The sequence below is a fragment of the Rhamphochromis longiceps genome, linkage group LG16, assembly GCF_057381845.1.
Source record: "Rhamphochromis longiceps isolate RC_006_pf linkage group LG16, R_longiceps_female_GT1.1, whole genome shotgun sequence".
NCBI classification, from domain to species: Eukaryota; Metazoa; Chordata; class Actinopteri; order Cichliformes; family Cichlidae; genus Rhamphochromis; species Rhamphochromis longiceps.
The window spans coordinates 33,098,702-33,113,991 of record NC_140572.1 but is presented as its reverse complement, the minus strand read 5'-3'; the positions used below and the strand labels follow the sequence as shown (position 1 = coordinate 33,113,991).

The 15,290-nt window shown below is 40.2% G+C and overlaps 1 protein-coding gene across 20 annotated transcripts in view; it reads right to left on the bottom strand.

Annotated features, from left to right (window-relative positions):
* lrrfip1a (leucine rich repeat (in FLII) interacting protein 1a) overlaps nt 1–15,290 on the bottom strand; it is a 46,678-nt gene that overhangs the window by 19,271 nt on the left and 12,117 nt on the right. For 13 of the 20 annotated variants that reach the window (XM_085384812.1, XM_085384824.1, XM_085384817.1 and 10 more), the window contains exons 3-5: nt 7,619–7,705; nt 1,862–1,879; nt 1,647–1,718 (exon numbers count right to left, since the gene is read on the bottom strand). In XM_085384812.1, coding sequence (XP_085240938.1) covers nt 1,647–1,718; nt 1,862–1,879; nt 7,619–7,705 — 177 coding nt within the window. The remainder of the gene's footprint in view (nt 1–1,646; nt 1,719–1,861; nt 1,880–7,618; nt 7,706–15,290) is intronic. The other 7 variants (XM_085384818.1, XM_085384829.1, XM_085384821.1 and 4 more) reach the window with 1 other exon arrangement.

Sequence of the window (15,290 nt, the reverse complement as noted above, 5' to 3'; positions counted from 1 at the left end):
CATGGACACAAGTAACCAGTTAAAAAACCTGACTGGAATAGAAATGCTTCACCTAAACACACCAACTGGAAGATTTTGACCCAATCACACACCTTCGTAGCTTAACCTACCTAGATACAGGTAGGTTACACCAATCCTTAATCAGAGAGGTGTGCATGTAAACACTTTTTCCAGTCAGGAATGTTCTCGATAAGTCGACTAGTCCAGTAATTGTTGCTAATTGCTTACATTTCTACAGCCATTTGCTACTATATAGAGCTGCAGCCTCGACATAGTTGTAGAAAAATGTAAGTCTGTTAATATAGGACCTGATCTTTGTGTTAATATTATTATTATTCTTTTCAATCACAATGTTTTCTTTAGTAGTTTTTTCAAACATTAATTTGTCATATTTTAGTAATATATGAACAACTTTTTAGTAAAACATTTTGACATCATATTTAATATCATAAAATATTTATTTTAAGTGGGTTTTTTTTTGTTTTTTTTAACTTCTTCATTGTGTGGAGCATAACATGCAATGTTCATAATGCACATAATGCAAGGTGCCACCCGATTAAGCAGAGTTTAAAGTAAGATTCAGTATTGAACAGATTAATTAACAGTTTCAATGGCCGTTGTTTAGACAGTTTTTGACATTGACCATTAAACAATCCTCAAATTTAATTTGATATCTCGAGTCTTTTAGTTTTAGACTAATTTCTTTTTCTTGTTTAGTCGACTAAGAAATTCTTTGCCAGAAACTCCCCTACTTCCGATGTTCAAAGTGAAATTATCCTTACTGCGCATGTCTGTTACCATTTAGTGAACATAATGTAGGTGCATTCAAAAAGTGACAAATGTGAGAGAAGGGAGAAACTGAAACCCATACGATGCAGCAAGGTGACGATAAAAAAGGAGACATCCAGAGAGCGGTGTTTGTTTACAGCAATCACAACTACTATTTCTACTATTCCCAGAAAGTTGGACAATTCCAAAATGATTTATTCTGTTTAAATGCTTGACACATGATGCAAACGTACATTAGGATCAGATCAGCTCAGTTAGGGTCAATGTAAACAGTGAAGCTCTAATTTGACACATGTAAACATGGCCACTGACACAGTGACACAACCTGGGTAAAAGGAAGCTCACAGAGGCTCATCCATGCACACTTTAAATCCACAGCTGTCAAACAGTAATCCAGCTGACACTCATGCAATTTTCGCCACATGCCAACACTGTTCAAACTGAAACATTATGATACTGCTGGCAATAAACCGTTGCATAAATTCTCATCACAACCTAAAATTACACATCACAATTAGTCAACAGTTACTCCTACACACAGAGTGTGATTGCTGTGCCAAACCCTTTAAATAATCTGCACAGTCATACTGAGTAAGTGAATTCAACGCAGTAAATCCCATGCAGTCTCGCATCAGCGGGGCAGATGGTCATGCTGATTCAAAGCCAGATGGTCACCCTGCTTTTTTAATAAGTGGATTATCATTAATGTTCAAGCTTTGATTCCTTATAATCTTTTTTTTTTTTTTTTTTAAAGGCTCAACAGGAATGACTGAGAATTCAAACACAGACTGGGCACATGGAAAAGTCAAAATACATGCAGATCTGTTAGTGTTGTTATCACAGCACAGTAACTCTACCATCCATTGTTCAATATCTCCCCATTTGTTGTCCACACGGTCATCTAATTTGGTGTTCAAGCCATAGTATTTCTAGGGAGAGGCAAGAAACGAGGGCAAGATAAAACAGGTAAGTTGTTCCATCTTTTTCTAGGGTGCGATCTGAAGCACACATCGAGGATGATCAAATTAAATCCAAAAATGTGCGAAGTAGAAATGAGGAAGAGTAAACCTACCTTCTGCACCTGAAAGATCTAAGCAGCAACACCGAACAGCGACAGAGGAGAAAGAGCGAAAAAAAACAAACAGGAAAGATTTAATTAAATCAACATAAAAAAGATAAGTGATGGAAAAAAACTGAAACACTGGAAAGCGAAAAGCAAAACAGCATGCAGGAAAAAGAGCACGAGGCTCAGGTATGTGAAGAACCCCGCTGCACAGCAGGAACTGACCCAAGAACACAAGTTCACCCGAGATTTAACTACCTGTGAGACGCACTTTCACAGCATTTTCCCATGCTCCTGTAACGTTGGTATCAGTGACAGAAAGCTGTGCCAGTGCCACAATGTCACTTTCACATAGTCTGTGTAACCACGACTACATAGCAGAGAAAACCACGTGACCTCGAGAGATCCTGGTACAGAGGGCTTCCAGAACCACAACCACAAGGTGGTTCTCCAAATAAAAAAAACAAACAAAAAAAACCCATAAAAAAAATAAGCTCCTGGGTAACTCTACAAAACATCTCAAGCTGTCCTGTTAGGTTAAGTAGATTTGACACCTAGGACAATAAACGTTATGCTTGTGTAGACATAATGCATATGCAGTAAAATTAAAGATGCAGCCCTGAGCTGCATCTTGACTCATCTCAGAATAAAGAGAAGAAACAAAAGGGAAACAGTGAACCAGGTGAAAGGTCACCATTTCAGTTACACTCTGCTTGTTTAATATGCACAGATAAAACAAGGAGTATGTGTGTTTTATGTTGTCACCAAAATGCTGCAGCTGAAGCTCACTGCTTTTCCAAGCTACTTGATGTTTTTCCCCTCAGGAAGCTGAAGGTTGCCTTAGATGATGATGAAGATGATGCTTGTCTATTGAAAAAAAGTCTGCTGATGTAAAAAAACAAACAAAACAAAAACAAAACAATCCCCCTGAAATTACCTTCCAGATTTTAAAAGATATTTGGTTGTTAATTCTTTCTTAGTGCAAAATTGTTTGTTTGCACATTTGCTTGGACATCATCAGCAGAGCTCTTGAGACCACACAGTACAGTGTGGAGACCCAGTCATTGTAATTTTGGGTGACGAAAAATGAAAATATATCAGCAGCTTGTACAAAATGTCCAAAAACAAACAAACAAACAAACAAAAACCCCTAAAACCCTCTGGGGTCCAGGAACCTGTGCTCCTAACCCTTTGCTATAAGTGTTACCTTTTTTATTATTGTTATTATTTTATCAAAAGCAGACTAAAGAGATCAAATCAAACCAGCCAGGCTGAGACCCTCTTAGTGTTTCCTGTGGTCGATGTGCTGCGTCACTTGGGGGTGTTGCCATCTGAAATTTGGAATGTTTGAGGAAATTACGGAAAATTAAGGTTGTTTGACTATTCCGATAAATACAATTAACCTTGGCTTTATTTATTTTGGTAGTGGTTGTTATTCGAGATGTTCTGTGCTGGCAAACTTTTAAAGTAAAATAAAGATCTCTGCAGCCTCCAATTTCCTTCATTCTTTGAGTGTTTTGCTGATGTTAACGTGACGGGACAAAACGGAAAGACTGCAATCAGATTTCCTAAAATCTCCCACATACGTTCCTTCACCAGTGAGACCAACACATTGCCTGTTAAATTTAAAACAACCCTACACACTGCCTTTTTGAGTTTGTTTCAAAAACTCTGCTGACAGCAGGACACACTAAAAACACACCCCACCCTCAATGACGTACTTTCTACCCCAGTGCTTTAATCCAGATTTACTACCACTGTCTCCCTTGTATACTTGCCCAATAAATGGATTGGCCACTTTTGCAGTTCTGGTCATCACAAAGTGATTTGCAGATGACCGCTCTGCCCGCTGCATCGCTGTAGTAGCAGCAGCACTTTTAGGTGATCAATGGAGAACGGCCTCTTGCCCTCACCTAATCTATAATTAACCTGAAATGGAAAGCCACGTCCCCACAACGATAACCTCACAGATATGCTGTCGACTCAGGAAAGTCATACTAAACTTCAAGAAGGTGAAAGTGAGTTATAAAGGTCAGATTTATTTATAAATATCGCTATAATTCATATCGTTGCAGAGTCACAGCTCTAATGTTCTGCACACATCTTCCAGAAACTTCCTCTGTTAGAACCTCAGATGCTTCTGACCTTGTGAACTTTGATCTTGCTTCAAGATCAAAGCAATCACAATACTACAATCTAGTTAAAGAGAATTTGATTTTGAGTTGAACTCCAAAGAGCGTAATATTGCACAAAAATGACCAGTGTCCAGTCTAATCAGATTAGGAAGTGACTGGAGGGATCTCGTTTGCTTACTTATCTCTTATTACGTGTCTGGACAGCCTATTAGCAAGAGAGCCAGGCACCGTCATAATCCCATTCATCAACCGAGTTACACAATCAGCCTACATGCCAGCACCGGTCCCCTTTGACTCACCGAGCGCACCTTCTTAATTGGAGGGGTTTTTGGGCGCCTGGTGAGGGCAGCCCTCAGCCCCCCTCTGGTAAGCCGCCGCCCGGCCGTCCTGCTGCCCTCAGGAAACCAGGAAAGGTCGCATCCCTCAGCGGTCAACAGGTAACACCATGACCAGTCATGAAGGCAGGCTGATGGTATGACAGAACGCTGAGATTTGAGCTCAGAGCACTCGGAGCAACCAAGGTTTGAATTTCCCCTCGCGTTTAATGCTGCAAAGCTTCTGCTAATAATCCACTCCTAATTTCTGTCTTCAGCGTATGAGGAAACATCCATAAATCCAGAAGGTGGCCGAGAGCACAGCAACCCATCGCTGGCGTCCACGATACGGCAACAACAACAATAACAACAACGACTGCTCCACTGCAGGCTGGACCACAGAGCACAACCTGCTGAGCTACTTTAGAACTCGGCTAAAAGGTTTAAAGGACACACAAACACACACACTCAGCTTGCCAGTGACCACTAATCTGGCATATGTGACCGATGTGTGTGTGTGTGTGTGTGTGCGTACATGCAGAAGATTACTGTTCAGGCTTGACACCTGTGTTTTGATTGGTGAAATAACAATAAATTAATATTATAATTACTAATAATCTTAAAAATATCTTTTAAAAATAGGCATTCCATATTGACGAGCCATAAAAGGTTCAGCTTGATGTAAAATACTAATTTCTGTGAATAACATACATCGGACTGTCTCAGTATAATGCAGTGACCTGGTATTAATATGGATGCTGTCCCACCTAACCATTACTGAGGCCACCAGTCTGTGCCATTGAGTGTCTCCTACAGTGTAATAACACCCTCAGCCACACTGAAAACACAGCCCAGGAATGGTTCCGTGACCAAAAAGCCCACGGTGCTGATCGGTATCCAAGTGTCTGTGACATGGATGAAACTGAAGGATCTGCTGCTAACATTGTGGTTATGAGGTTCTGTGTTTATACCCTGAGGGGTCAAAGGTGTTTGGGTTGCACAAGGGAGGGCTTCACAGTAACCCAGGCCATAAGGCATGTATGGGTGCCTGCGCAACCAGTGAGCTAAACTGGCACTCATTTTGCTCTGTGTCTGTTTGCCTAAAAGGTTTATGGAATTTTTCTTTTAATGTGGTGGTTGCTGAAGCTGCGAAAGCACATGCATGTTGTCTACTAAAATCACAGTGAACTCTGGTCACACAAAGTTTAATGTTGACAGTCACTTGAAATTATGAAGGCACTTATTGTTTCGGAGCAAACACAGCACTCAGTGACTGCAGGAGTTGATGGCAGCAGCCTCCATCTGCAGTACGATGCACCCACAAAAACTGCTCGAGGGATGTAGCAAAGTAGCTAAGAAGCTTTCAACCTCCCCACATCTCAATCTGATGCAGCATCTGTGGCTCCAGCCTGAAACCCACAGAATCCAAAGGGGTGTCTGCTAACGTCACAGTGCGAGAAAGCCAGAACACCCCCAGAGATTCCATGTCCGTGTGCGCAAGCAGCACAGGAAATAAAGTTTATCGACTGAATTTCCAGAAATATGCTTCAACAGTACAGAAACTGTGACTGACGTCTGCCACAGCAGACAATTATTTCACTGTCATTTATTCTTCTGCTTTTTTAAAACAAACAAATAAAAAAAATCCCTTCACACAGAAACTGAGCAACTTTTGAGTTGAGTTTCCACAGGTGCTAGGCAGTCTGTAGTCTGTTTATGTGTTCAGGATTACTACTGACTAATAATAGTGAGCTCGGAAAAGCGAGACTCCCCGTGGTTCAGATCAGAGGTGCTCAACCAAAGAAAGAAAAACTCATGTAACAGCACTGAGCTCACATCCAAACACCTTTCAGCGCTGCACCTGATTCAACACAACTCAGAACACAGCACGGACGCCAGCACCGACACTGGAGCTGCCGAGGGTCCAGTACAGAGATTTATGGGGTTCTTTGCTCTTTTTGCGAGACATGTACAAGTTTTCCACAACACATTGGTAAAAATGGACATGTTAAATAAAAAAACAAAGATTTAATTCACTGCTTACTTCCCAGGAAGGTAGTGCATCACATTACGGGGCTACTAATATCTGGAATAAGTTATGTCAGTGTTACACTATGTACTGTATTTAGCTAACCAAAGAGACAAAGCCACAAAAATAGAAATGCAATAACAACCAACTCTGCAGGTTAGACTTTCTGACCTTTCAAAGGTGTACAGTTTATAACAGATAATGCAAATTACTGTTGTGATTGTTTTGGAAGAAGCCCTTTACATGTGACGGTTAATTAACAGGAAATGTGCTCCGTGGTGTCTGAAGAAAAAGCTCTAATTTTATGTTACTCAAAAACTTTCCATGTGTCAATATCTGTATCAGCGTGGGATGAGATTAACTTTAAAAGGTTTTGTTGAAAGAGTAATTAGTGAGAACTTTGGAGGACTTCCTCGTTTGCTATGGTTATTTAACCTCAGTATCAGCTGTTGGATATTTAGCCAACCTAGAAACCTTGTAACTAAGGAATTAGTTTGTTACGAGATGTTTGTGTATAGGTGGGGGCACTGTTTTAGTACATAAATAATAGATGTAATTTCCCTTTCCGAAAGCCTTAAAGCTGGATTCTTTAACATGTCCAGCAGGGGTTGACTCCTTAGAGCCCACCCTTATCTGGTTTCAAAAGGCCAAGATTGCTAACATGCTCAGCTAGAGGCTACAGAACGGGAGCCCAAAGATTAATGAGTGACTTCCTGCTTGTTACGTCCATCTTAATTATATGGTTCTATGGTTCGAATCAACTCATAAATTCAGTGTGTTGAACAACATCATCTATAGATGTTGGAGGTTTTTTTAATGAAGGAATTTTAAAAAAGTCAATCAAAAGTCAGTGTCTAAACTACATTTTTACATCAATCCAAATCAAATCCACAGGAATGTTCTTTCTATGAACGGCAAGGATTGCTTGGATCTCGACAGCAGTGCTCCTAAGTGCTGCAGTCACAGTTCCTCTGACCTTTGACCCACAGGATCAAAGAGTCAGCTTAAGAGCAGAAAGCAGAGCTGACCGGAAATGCTTTCGGTCCAAACAAAACCAAGTGTCTAGTAACAACAAGTCTGCTTAAATCCTTTTGTTTTTCAGAACAGTGTTAGCCATTTGGCAGACAGCAGAAATACTTGTTTAACTCCATCAGTACTCCGCTGTTTAGATTCAGCATGAAATATTAAACTCTTACAGATGTAAAATCTTGCATATCTGTCCTAACATGAAGTTTTGTATTATGCCATATCGTGTGTCACATGTCATGGGGTATTTTGACTTGTATACCTCTTTCTGTTGTCGCTCCAGCTCCTTCATGCGGATCTCTCTGGCCTCTGCCCTGGCTGCCCTCTTTGCTGCCAGCCTGGCCTCGGCCTTGGGATGGAAAGGGGGGGGGGGGAATAAAAACACAGAGAGAGAAAATTAAAAAAGGAGAAGTTAGATAGCAGCAGACTTAGTCCAACTCACACACATCTATACATCTATAAATTGTCAACACAAATGTGAACAGAGCTCCAATTCCTTGACAGAGTTAGTTTGGGAACTTTGTGACACATTGTTGGGAAACAGAAATAAAAACAGTCACACAGTTGAAGATTAATATCACAGGGGGACACTACCAGCCCCTAAAAACCAGTCAATTAAGCAGTGAACAAACACAGGACATCAAGAATCATTTAAACTCTGAACAGATCTCATGGACTTTATTTAGAAGCAGACAATCTAGTGAGACTCCTAGGCCCCCGTACATTTGAAAGACTTGCCTCTGCTCCACTCAGCACTCAGGCGAGAGCAGGGTCTTTCCCTTAAAAGGATCTCTCTCTCAGAGTGTGTGCTGCAAGTGTGTGTGTTACAGTGTGCGTAAGCATTTCCTTCCTCTAACTTGTGGTAGACACTACACGGCTGCAGCCTCTAGGCGGGGTAACTGTAACAGCTCATACCGCTGCACTAATGCATTTCCCCAATGTCAGTCACCATGACTGAGTAACAGGAAAACACTAAATACAGAGTTGGTTTCAGAAGAAAGCACGATCACACACATGCACGCTATCAACAAAGTTCAGCTCAGGACTCACATACACGTGTCTGCATTCATTAAAAAGCTTCACCAGGGGATACAAACAAGCTTGGCCAAATCTGTGTTGTCATCAACAACACTGACGTTCTGCACCGCAGATAACAGAAGCACATTCATCTCAGTCTTAAAATGGGAGCAAACTGTCAAGCTAGATTCCTGCGCTACCGTTAGCAAACTTCAGCCTCTGTATGAGATGAAATGAGGATCTTATCAAAGGCACAGATCATTGTTTTGGCCCCCAGCATCCTTTACATGTTGTTCTCCAGATGCTTCCATCAGGGCAAAGGTTTGAGCTCCCTGAAGGCACCAATAATAGACACAGAGTAATTTCTTCCATATGCTGCTTCTTTAAACCAATCGTGGCCCTTTCCCTCTGACAGCAGGAGCTTGTACTGTATTTCTGTAATCTGTTGGACTAGAGTATATAAAGCAAACGGCCCCTCAGGGATATTAAAGCTTTACGCAACATCTCTGCAGGTCTCTACTCATGTTCACGCTCAAACTGCATCACTTAGTCCATTGTTTTCACTTTTTAGTTTTAACAATTTCCTCTCCTTTGCACAAAGAAGAGAAGATGCTCTCTGAATATGTACATTAAAAGAAAGAACAGCATTTGGTCTGTATGTCAGCATGTTCGCTGCGTATCAGCAGTGCTTGCTGAGCAAACTTTATTCAGTCACTTTTATTCAGCTTGTGTTCATGCCGTCAGCAACACTTGCACGCTCGCTTTGTTACTATCCTGCTTTATTATCCAGGTTTTTATATTCCTGTATCATTCTGAAATTGTCCAGGTTAAAGTTCATGTGTCTTTGATGCCTTGCCATGACACAGAGTCTCATTTGGGAAGTGATGAGTGGGCAAAACTTCCACTTATGTCACTTGACTATTTTATGATTCAGCGTTTAATTCTGTTTGTTGCATTATTTAAACAACTTTAAAGTGCACACTTGAGGGGGAAAAGAAAAATTCAGTGTGAGTGCTTTCTGCAGGAAACCTTGTACAACATTTAGACATTTATTAATCTCAAAACTAATAAAACACTAAACTGACTGCAGCATTTGCGAGGTGTGGTGATGTGGTGAAGCTCACCAAAAACAGACACACAGCAGTTCCTCCCAGGCTTCCTCCACAGTAAAGCTGTAGTTATATTACAGAAACTGAAACTGGCATCTGTTTGTTATACATGCTGGGTCATGGATGCCGCTGGTTCACCAATAAGCCGTTTTTGACAGCTGTCATTATACGAGCAAACATCTGGATTTAAAGCTGACTTGATCAGCAAAGCTGCAGGTGAAAATATGAACTACAACTAACTGAAGTGCTGTGAGCATTCATGACTTACTTAAAGCCTGCTTTTTTAGCGTGTAGATCCCCGTGATGCTATGGCCGCTTGATAGAAGTTATGAGCTAGGAAGTGTACAGAATGACTCACACAGCGACCATCTGCTTGAATCTGCTCTTAAGATGTCTTGGAGGTATGGAACCGGGCAACAGAGGATTGAAATATCTGAACAGCAGGCTGGTCGCTGCCTCAGTAGAGATGCGTTTTGCCCTGCAGTGAACTGTGTCTATTTGCCGAGCACCTCCTGCACATGAATGCGAGCCATGTCACCATAATGCATTCCAGGAACTTCCAACTCAAAAGAATTGTCCCGAGTAGGTCTTGCCAAATAACTAAACATTGTTAAATAATGATAAAAAAGCCCAAAACAAAACGCCTTAATTATAAAGAATTTTTTGAAAGGCTCCTAAAAATGATGATGCAGGAGTCTATATTGACTCTGTGCTGCACTCACTGCCTGCATAAGTGCCATTTCCTCCAAGTCAATGCTCACTGTCCTTGGGACTCTTTGCATTTCTACCAAAAGCTTTAAGACACAAATCCATCTACACTATGTATGCACACATAAACTCCCTCTTAGACATTTTCTCTTCCATGAAATTAGAGGTGGCAGAAGAGTAACATGGCATTAGTCTGTTTGACCTCGAGCAGCATAAATACAGCACTTAAAAACTTCCATTAGCATTGGTACACAGTTGCTCCATCAAACAGCAGGCTCTGGGGTGAAGTGCTTTTTATCCACTCTGTCAGTGAGGTTGTTCAATAGTTCAACCACCAACTTAATTCAGATCAAAGACAAGAGCAAAACAGACCTGCAACAGGCAGATTAGGGAGCATGAATCGCTGGAAATATTTTTATGGGTGGGCACATAGTGCTGTACACAATGCAACACAATTCAGTTCAATAAGTGTCAGAAAAATGTGAACAATTGCATACTGCATTAGACTTTCCCGTCAAGTCACAAAGGTTGCCTTGCAGTCAGCATCTATTGTGTAGACCGATTTGTTTTACTGGTGCCTTTAATTACAGGCCAGCTGGGAAAACTACATATAACAGGTCACATGTTTGTTTGCTGTATCACACTCATATTTGCACTGGCTAAATATTAAAAGATGGTGTGATGAAGGGATGAAATCAGTATCGGCACTGGTTGAAGTGTCTCTTTCATTTAATTTCAGTCTGCAAATTTCGTTTTTCTGACTCTACTCAAGTAGTTTTGCATGATTCACAGTTCTATTTGAAATGAGTCATTTTAGCTCCTCCCTCACGTTAAATACATTTTCTTCTGATTGGTTACATATCTTAAAATGTTGCACAGCAGGTGGGTGGGGCTTCTGTGCTCACAGTCAGACCTTTGTGCTCATATTTAGGGGTATCCCCTCCATGACATCATACAGAGACAAGAGAAGGAAAAATTGTTTAAAACTGAGTCTGAGGGCTAAGCTTTAGGCTCATGGTCATTACTGGCATTCATCTTCATTACTGGAAACTCTGGTCATGCTTAATATGAACATCCACTATCCACTTTCATTCAATTCCAACTTGTAGTCTATTTCTTTGATTAATTTATATTAAAGGTTATCAATCCTATGTCTAAAACGGTTTATACTCCCGGGATTTGTGATATGTTTTAGGACAAATGAGTGTATTATGCTTGAGGTGTTCGCCTAGCTTGGGAAGCTCGGGAATTATTAATTTCATATGGAAAAACAAAAAATTCACTCATTTCAGGATGAGGTAAGAGACCTTCTTTCATCTTCTTGTTCAGTTTTAAAACTTTGAAAGTCAAATTTCAGACACAAACTGCTTAAAGGAACCCGCCTTTCAAACACCCGCCCTTCAAAAACCTTCACAACACTAAGAGGTGTGAATTATTTCATCATGACCACATTACTGCCTTCCTTTTACTGTATGGCCATAGAGTGCAGTACTTAAGCACACAACAGCTTAACTCAAGACACACAAAAAAAGCAAAAGCTGAAGTTAAAATAAACAGTTAAACGGGGTACCAGCTTTCAGTTAAAGTAATCCAACATGATGCGAGCAGCTGTAACAGACTGGGTCATCTTTCCATGCGAGTGTATGCTGCATCAGCCTCCAGTTAAAAAGATGCACATAACTAGGCCAAAAGACACACTCATACCTCCTTTCTCTTTCCTCCTCTAAGGCTATTTATACCGACCTACATGGACTCTGGTTCTATCAAACTGTTCTAATTCAGCATGATGTCAATGGGCTGTCTGCCCTCCTGAGAGACAGTGAGCTAGTTCAGTGCAAAACTGGGATGCTCTATAGTGATTTGGAGATGCGACAGAAGAAAAAAAATACACAAGTTTAAGTGGGAATACTTCACAGTGGAAAAATCATAAATTACTATTTTGGTCAATTATGGCAATCTCAGACATTTAATGTAGCTATTCATCACCTTAACAAGCATTATGGATTTAACTTTGTTTTGTTTGTTTTGTTATAAACCCTCAAACTTTAAATACATTTCAAATGGAAAATAAATAGAATAATTTGGGTTGAAAAAGAGATGACAGTTCACACACAGTATTTTCATCATCTTTCCTTAATTGATGAGCGCAATTTATTGTGTAAGACCAAATGAGAGATTTGGAGAGAAAATTAATGCAAAATAATAATAATTTTATTCCCATAATCATAGTTTCACAATCATTAGAAGCCACAATCGTAGCTGCAAAAACCCCCAAACCAAAACAATGATTCACCCCCTAGTTTAATGAAGGTTCATTAAGACATACTGCGTAAAGGAAGATTATATAGCCTCCTTCTAGCTCTAAGTTGCAGAGTTTGTTTTTTTTTATTCCATTTTAATCATAATAATATGTTACTTAAGTACCTAGAGAGGTCAAATTTATAGTTCTGGCTTCTGTCAACTTGATCCCTTGAGTCTCCTGACAGCCTCTCGGGGCACCAAGTCCTCAAGAGCCGAATGCCAACCTAGTCTGATTGTCTCCAGCAAGCTGGATTCCCACGCCCTGCATGCCCGTCTTCAGCAGCCAAAGTTGGGTGGTTATTCTAATGACCACAAGTGCTGACAGGCTCCACAAAGAGAGCACAGAAATAACTCTGATTTCTGTTTGACTGTGTTTAAAATGAGAAGGGATCATTAGGTGGATTCACACACAGTTCGCTCATTGTACGGTGAGGGTGATGACTAAGTGTACCAAAAAAAGTTTATTTCCTCTTTGCAGAACCTTATAAGCCTCAGATGTTGCCTAAAAGGGAGTGGCTGGAAAAAAGTTCAGCTTACTATGAAGCCATAGACATGAGTCAACTCAACGGACGTCACAAATGGACAAATCGAGCCGTTGTTTCCAAACCTGATGAGCTCAGCAGACGATTCCACATGTGCTCACAGAGGAAAAGTACAGACCATGAAGAACTACAGCACCAAAACAAAAAATACTTAACTTGCCATCAAGTTTTAATTCTTTCTAATGGTCAGAAAGGGATGACTGCTATTAAAACTCCTTATAGAAGTCTGTGGGAAAATGGGCCTATAGCATCAGTAAACAACGTCTTGATCTTGATGATTCTGCTTATATATTGTATTATGTTCTCTATTAGGTACAGAATAGAGGTTAACAGAAGGTTTACTTTACAGTGGGCTGGCCTTATGAGAAAGAAGTAACTACCTTATAGGTGTGTAGTGACCATGTGTAGAGTTCATTGGTTTGTCACTCAGTTTCACCCCTTATTTATGATATCTGGTTTCAAAAAGCTAAGATGGCCAATCAACACGAGTCAACAAACCAATGGGACATTGCTATTTTTAAATATACATCCAATGACAGAAAAAGATGAATGTAGAGCTTTAAGCAAAAATTCCTTCACATGACCCGTAGACAGCGACTGATTTAAGAAACAACAACAAAAACAAATCAGACTGCAGAAAATGTCTATGTTGTTCATTAATGTTGGTACTTAAATAACATTAAATAACATTTATTATTTAATGCAACTCAATTATAGTTTTGTGAATTTGGTCCCATTTACTGTAAAAAATACAACAACAAAAAATCATGTACTCTTTCAGGTAGGCCTAACCTGTAATTGACAGGTCACTACCATATGAGCCCACCGGGTTCATATTTCTAAGTCAAATCCACACACTCCCACTGGCCCCATTGGATTAAAAAAAAACAAACCTACATGTCAAAGGCTAAAGGTTACATCCATCCTCTACATACAGTCTGTATTCAAGACTGTGTTGAAAGCTCTTAGTTTGTCATATAATTTGCCTTTTAAGGTCATTATGAAATGACAACAGTCTGACCAATAAATGACAAACCCAAACAACTGAGGTCATAATAACTGGTTCCACTTGATTAAATTATATTATCAAACAAACCACATAAATGTAAATTTGAAAGGAAAATGCCGAGTGTCCAACCATCGCACTTCTTGATTAAAACTCACTCCACCCATACATGTTAACCCTCTCAGGCCCAAATTAAGTTTTGTGTTGCTAATGCACAACCAAGTCCTGTAATGGTACTTCTGAGTAAAAAAAACTCATAAAACATGTATGTGGGGTAATCAGGTTGTTAGGTCTTAACTGTTGCAAATCTGCAACATCTGCCTGGAGAGGGTTAATGAACTGTGGTTAAGTACAGAACATCCAGGGGAAAAAGGAAAACTCCTGCCTGCTTCTGCTCACACAGCCTTGCAACTAAACCCCAGGCTGCACCACAAACATATGGAGCAGCTGTACAGCTCTCAGCATTGCAAACAAAGTGGTCAGCCACTGGGCAAGCTACTTCAGGCCAGGAATAAAAATAAATAGTATATGCTTCAGACATGTCTAAAAATAAAACGAGGGAGGCAGCTGGGTCTGAACACCGAGGACATGAGATAAAACCGGCAGAGCTACATTTCAGCACTTTGTGCATACTTTAAATGATATACAAACACTCTGTTTGCAAACTAGTCACTGACATATTGTAAATGATGCCTGTTTAAGTTATTTTAATACGTTTCCAACTGGGTATAATCTATCTTCTTGTTTTTTTTTTCTCTGTGGGAGTATCAGGACACTTCTTACTGCCTGACCACCGCGCTTCAGGCAGCAACAGTTTATGTTGAAACTCCCAGTGCCACTAAAGCATGATGGGAAAACAACACCTCACAGGAAGTTGCAAAATGTAGCTCTGTGAGTGAATAACAGGAGACTTGTTGCAGAGAGTAATTTCTGTGACATGTTTATTTACAAATGCTGATATACTTCTTAATTAAATCACACTTTCAAACAAAGCTGTTTACTGCTTGCCTGTGGGCAGTGAAACCAACAAACGGAGGATGATCGGGTTTGCTTAAGAGACCACAAAAACAGTTGTTGCATCAGGGAGCTCAACACCAACAGGACACATAAAGTTTATTTTCCGATACTTGCTCCTGTTCCCTATTCATCACACTGCAAACCAGTCAAAACAAACAACCACATGTTCCTCTGTCACTCAAAGGAACATGTGGTTGATCATCTCAGTTTAGGATTCTTTTCCATTCATGTGAT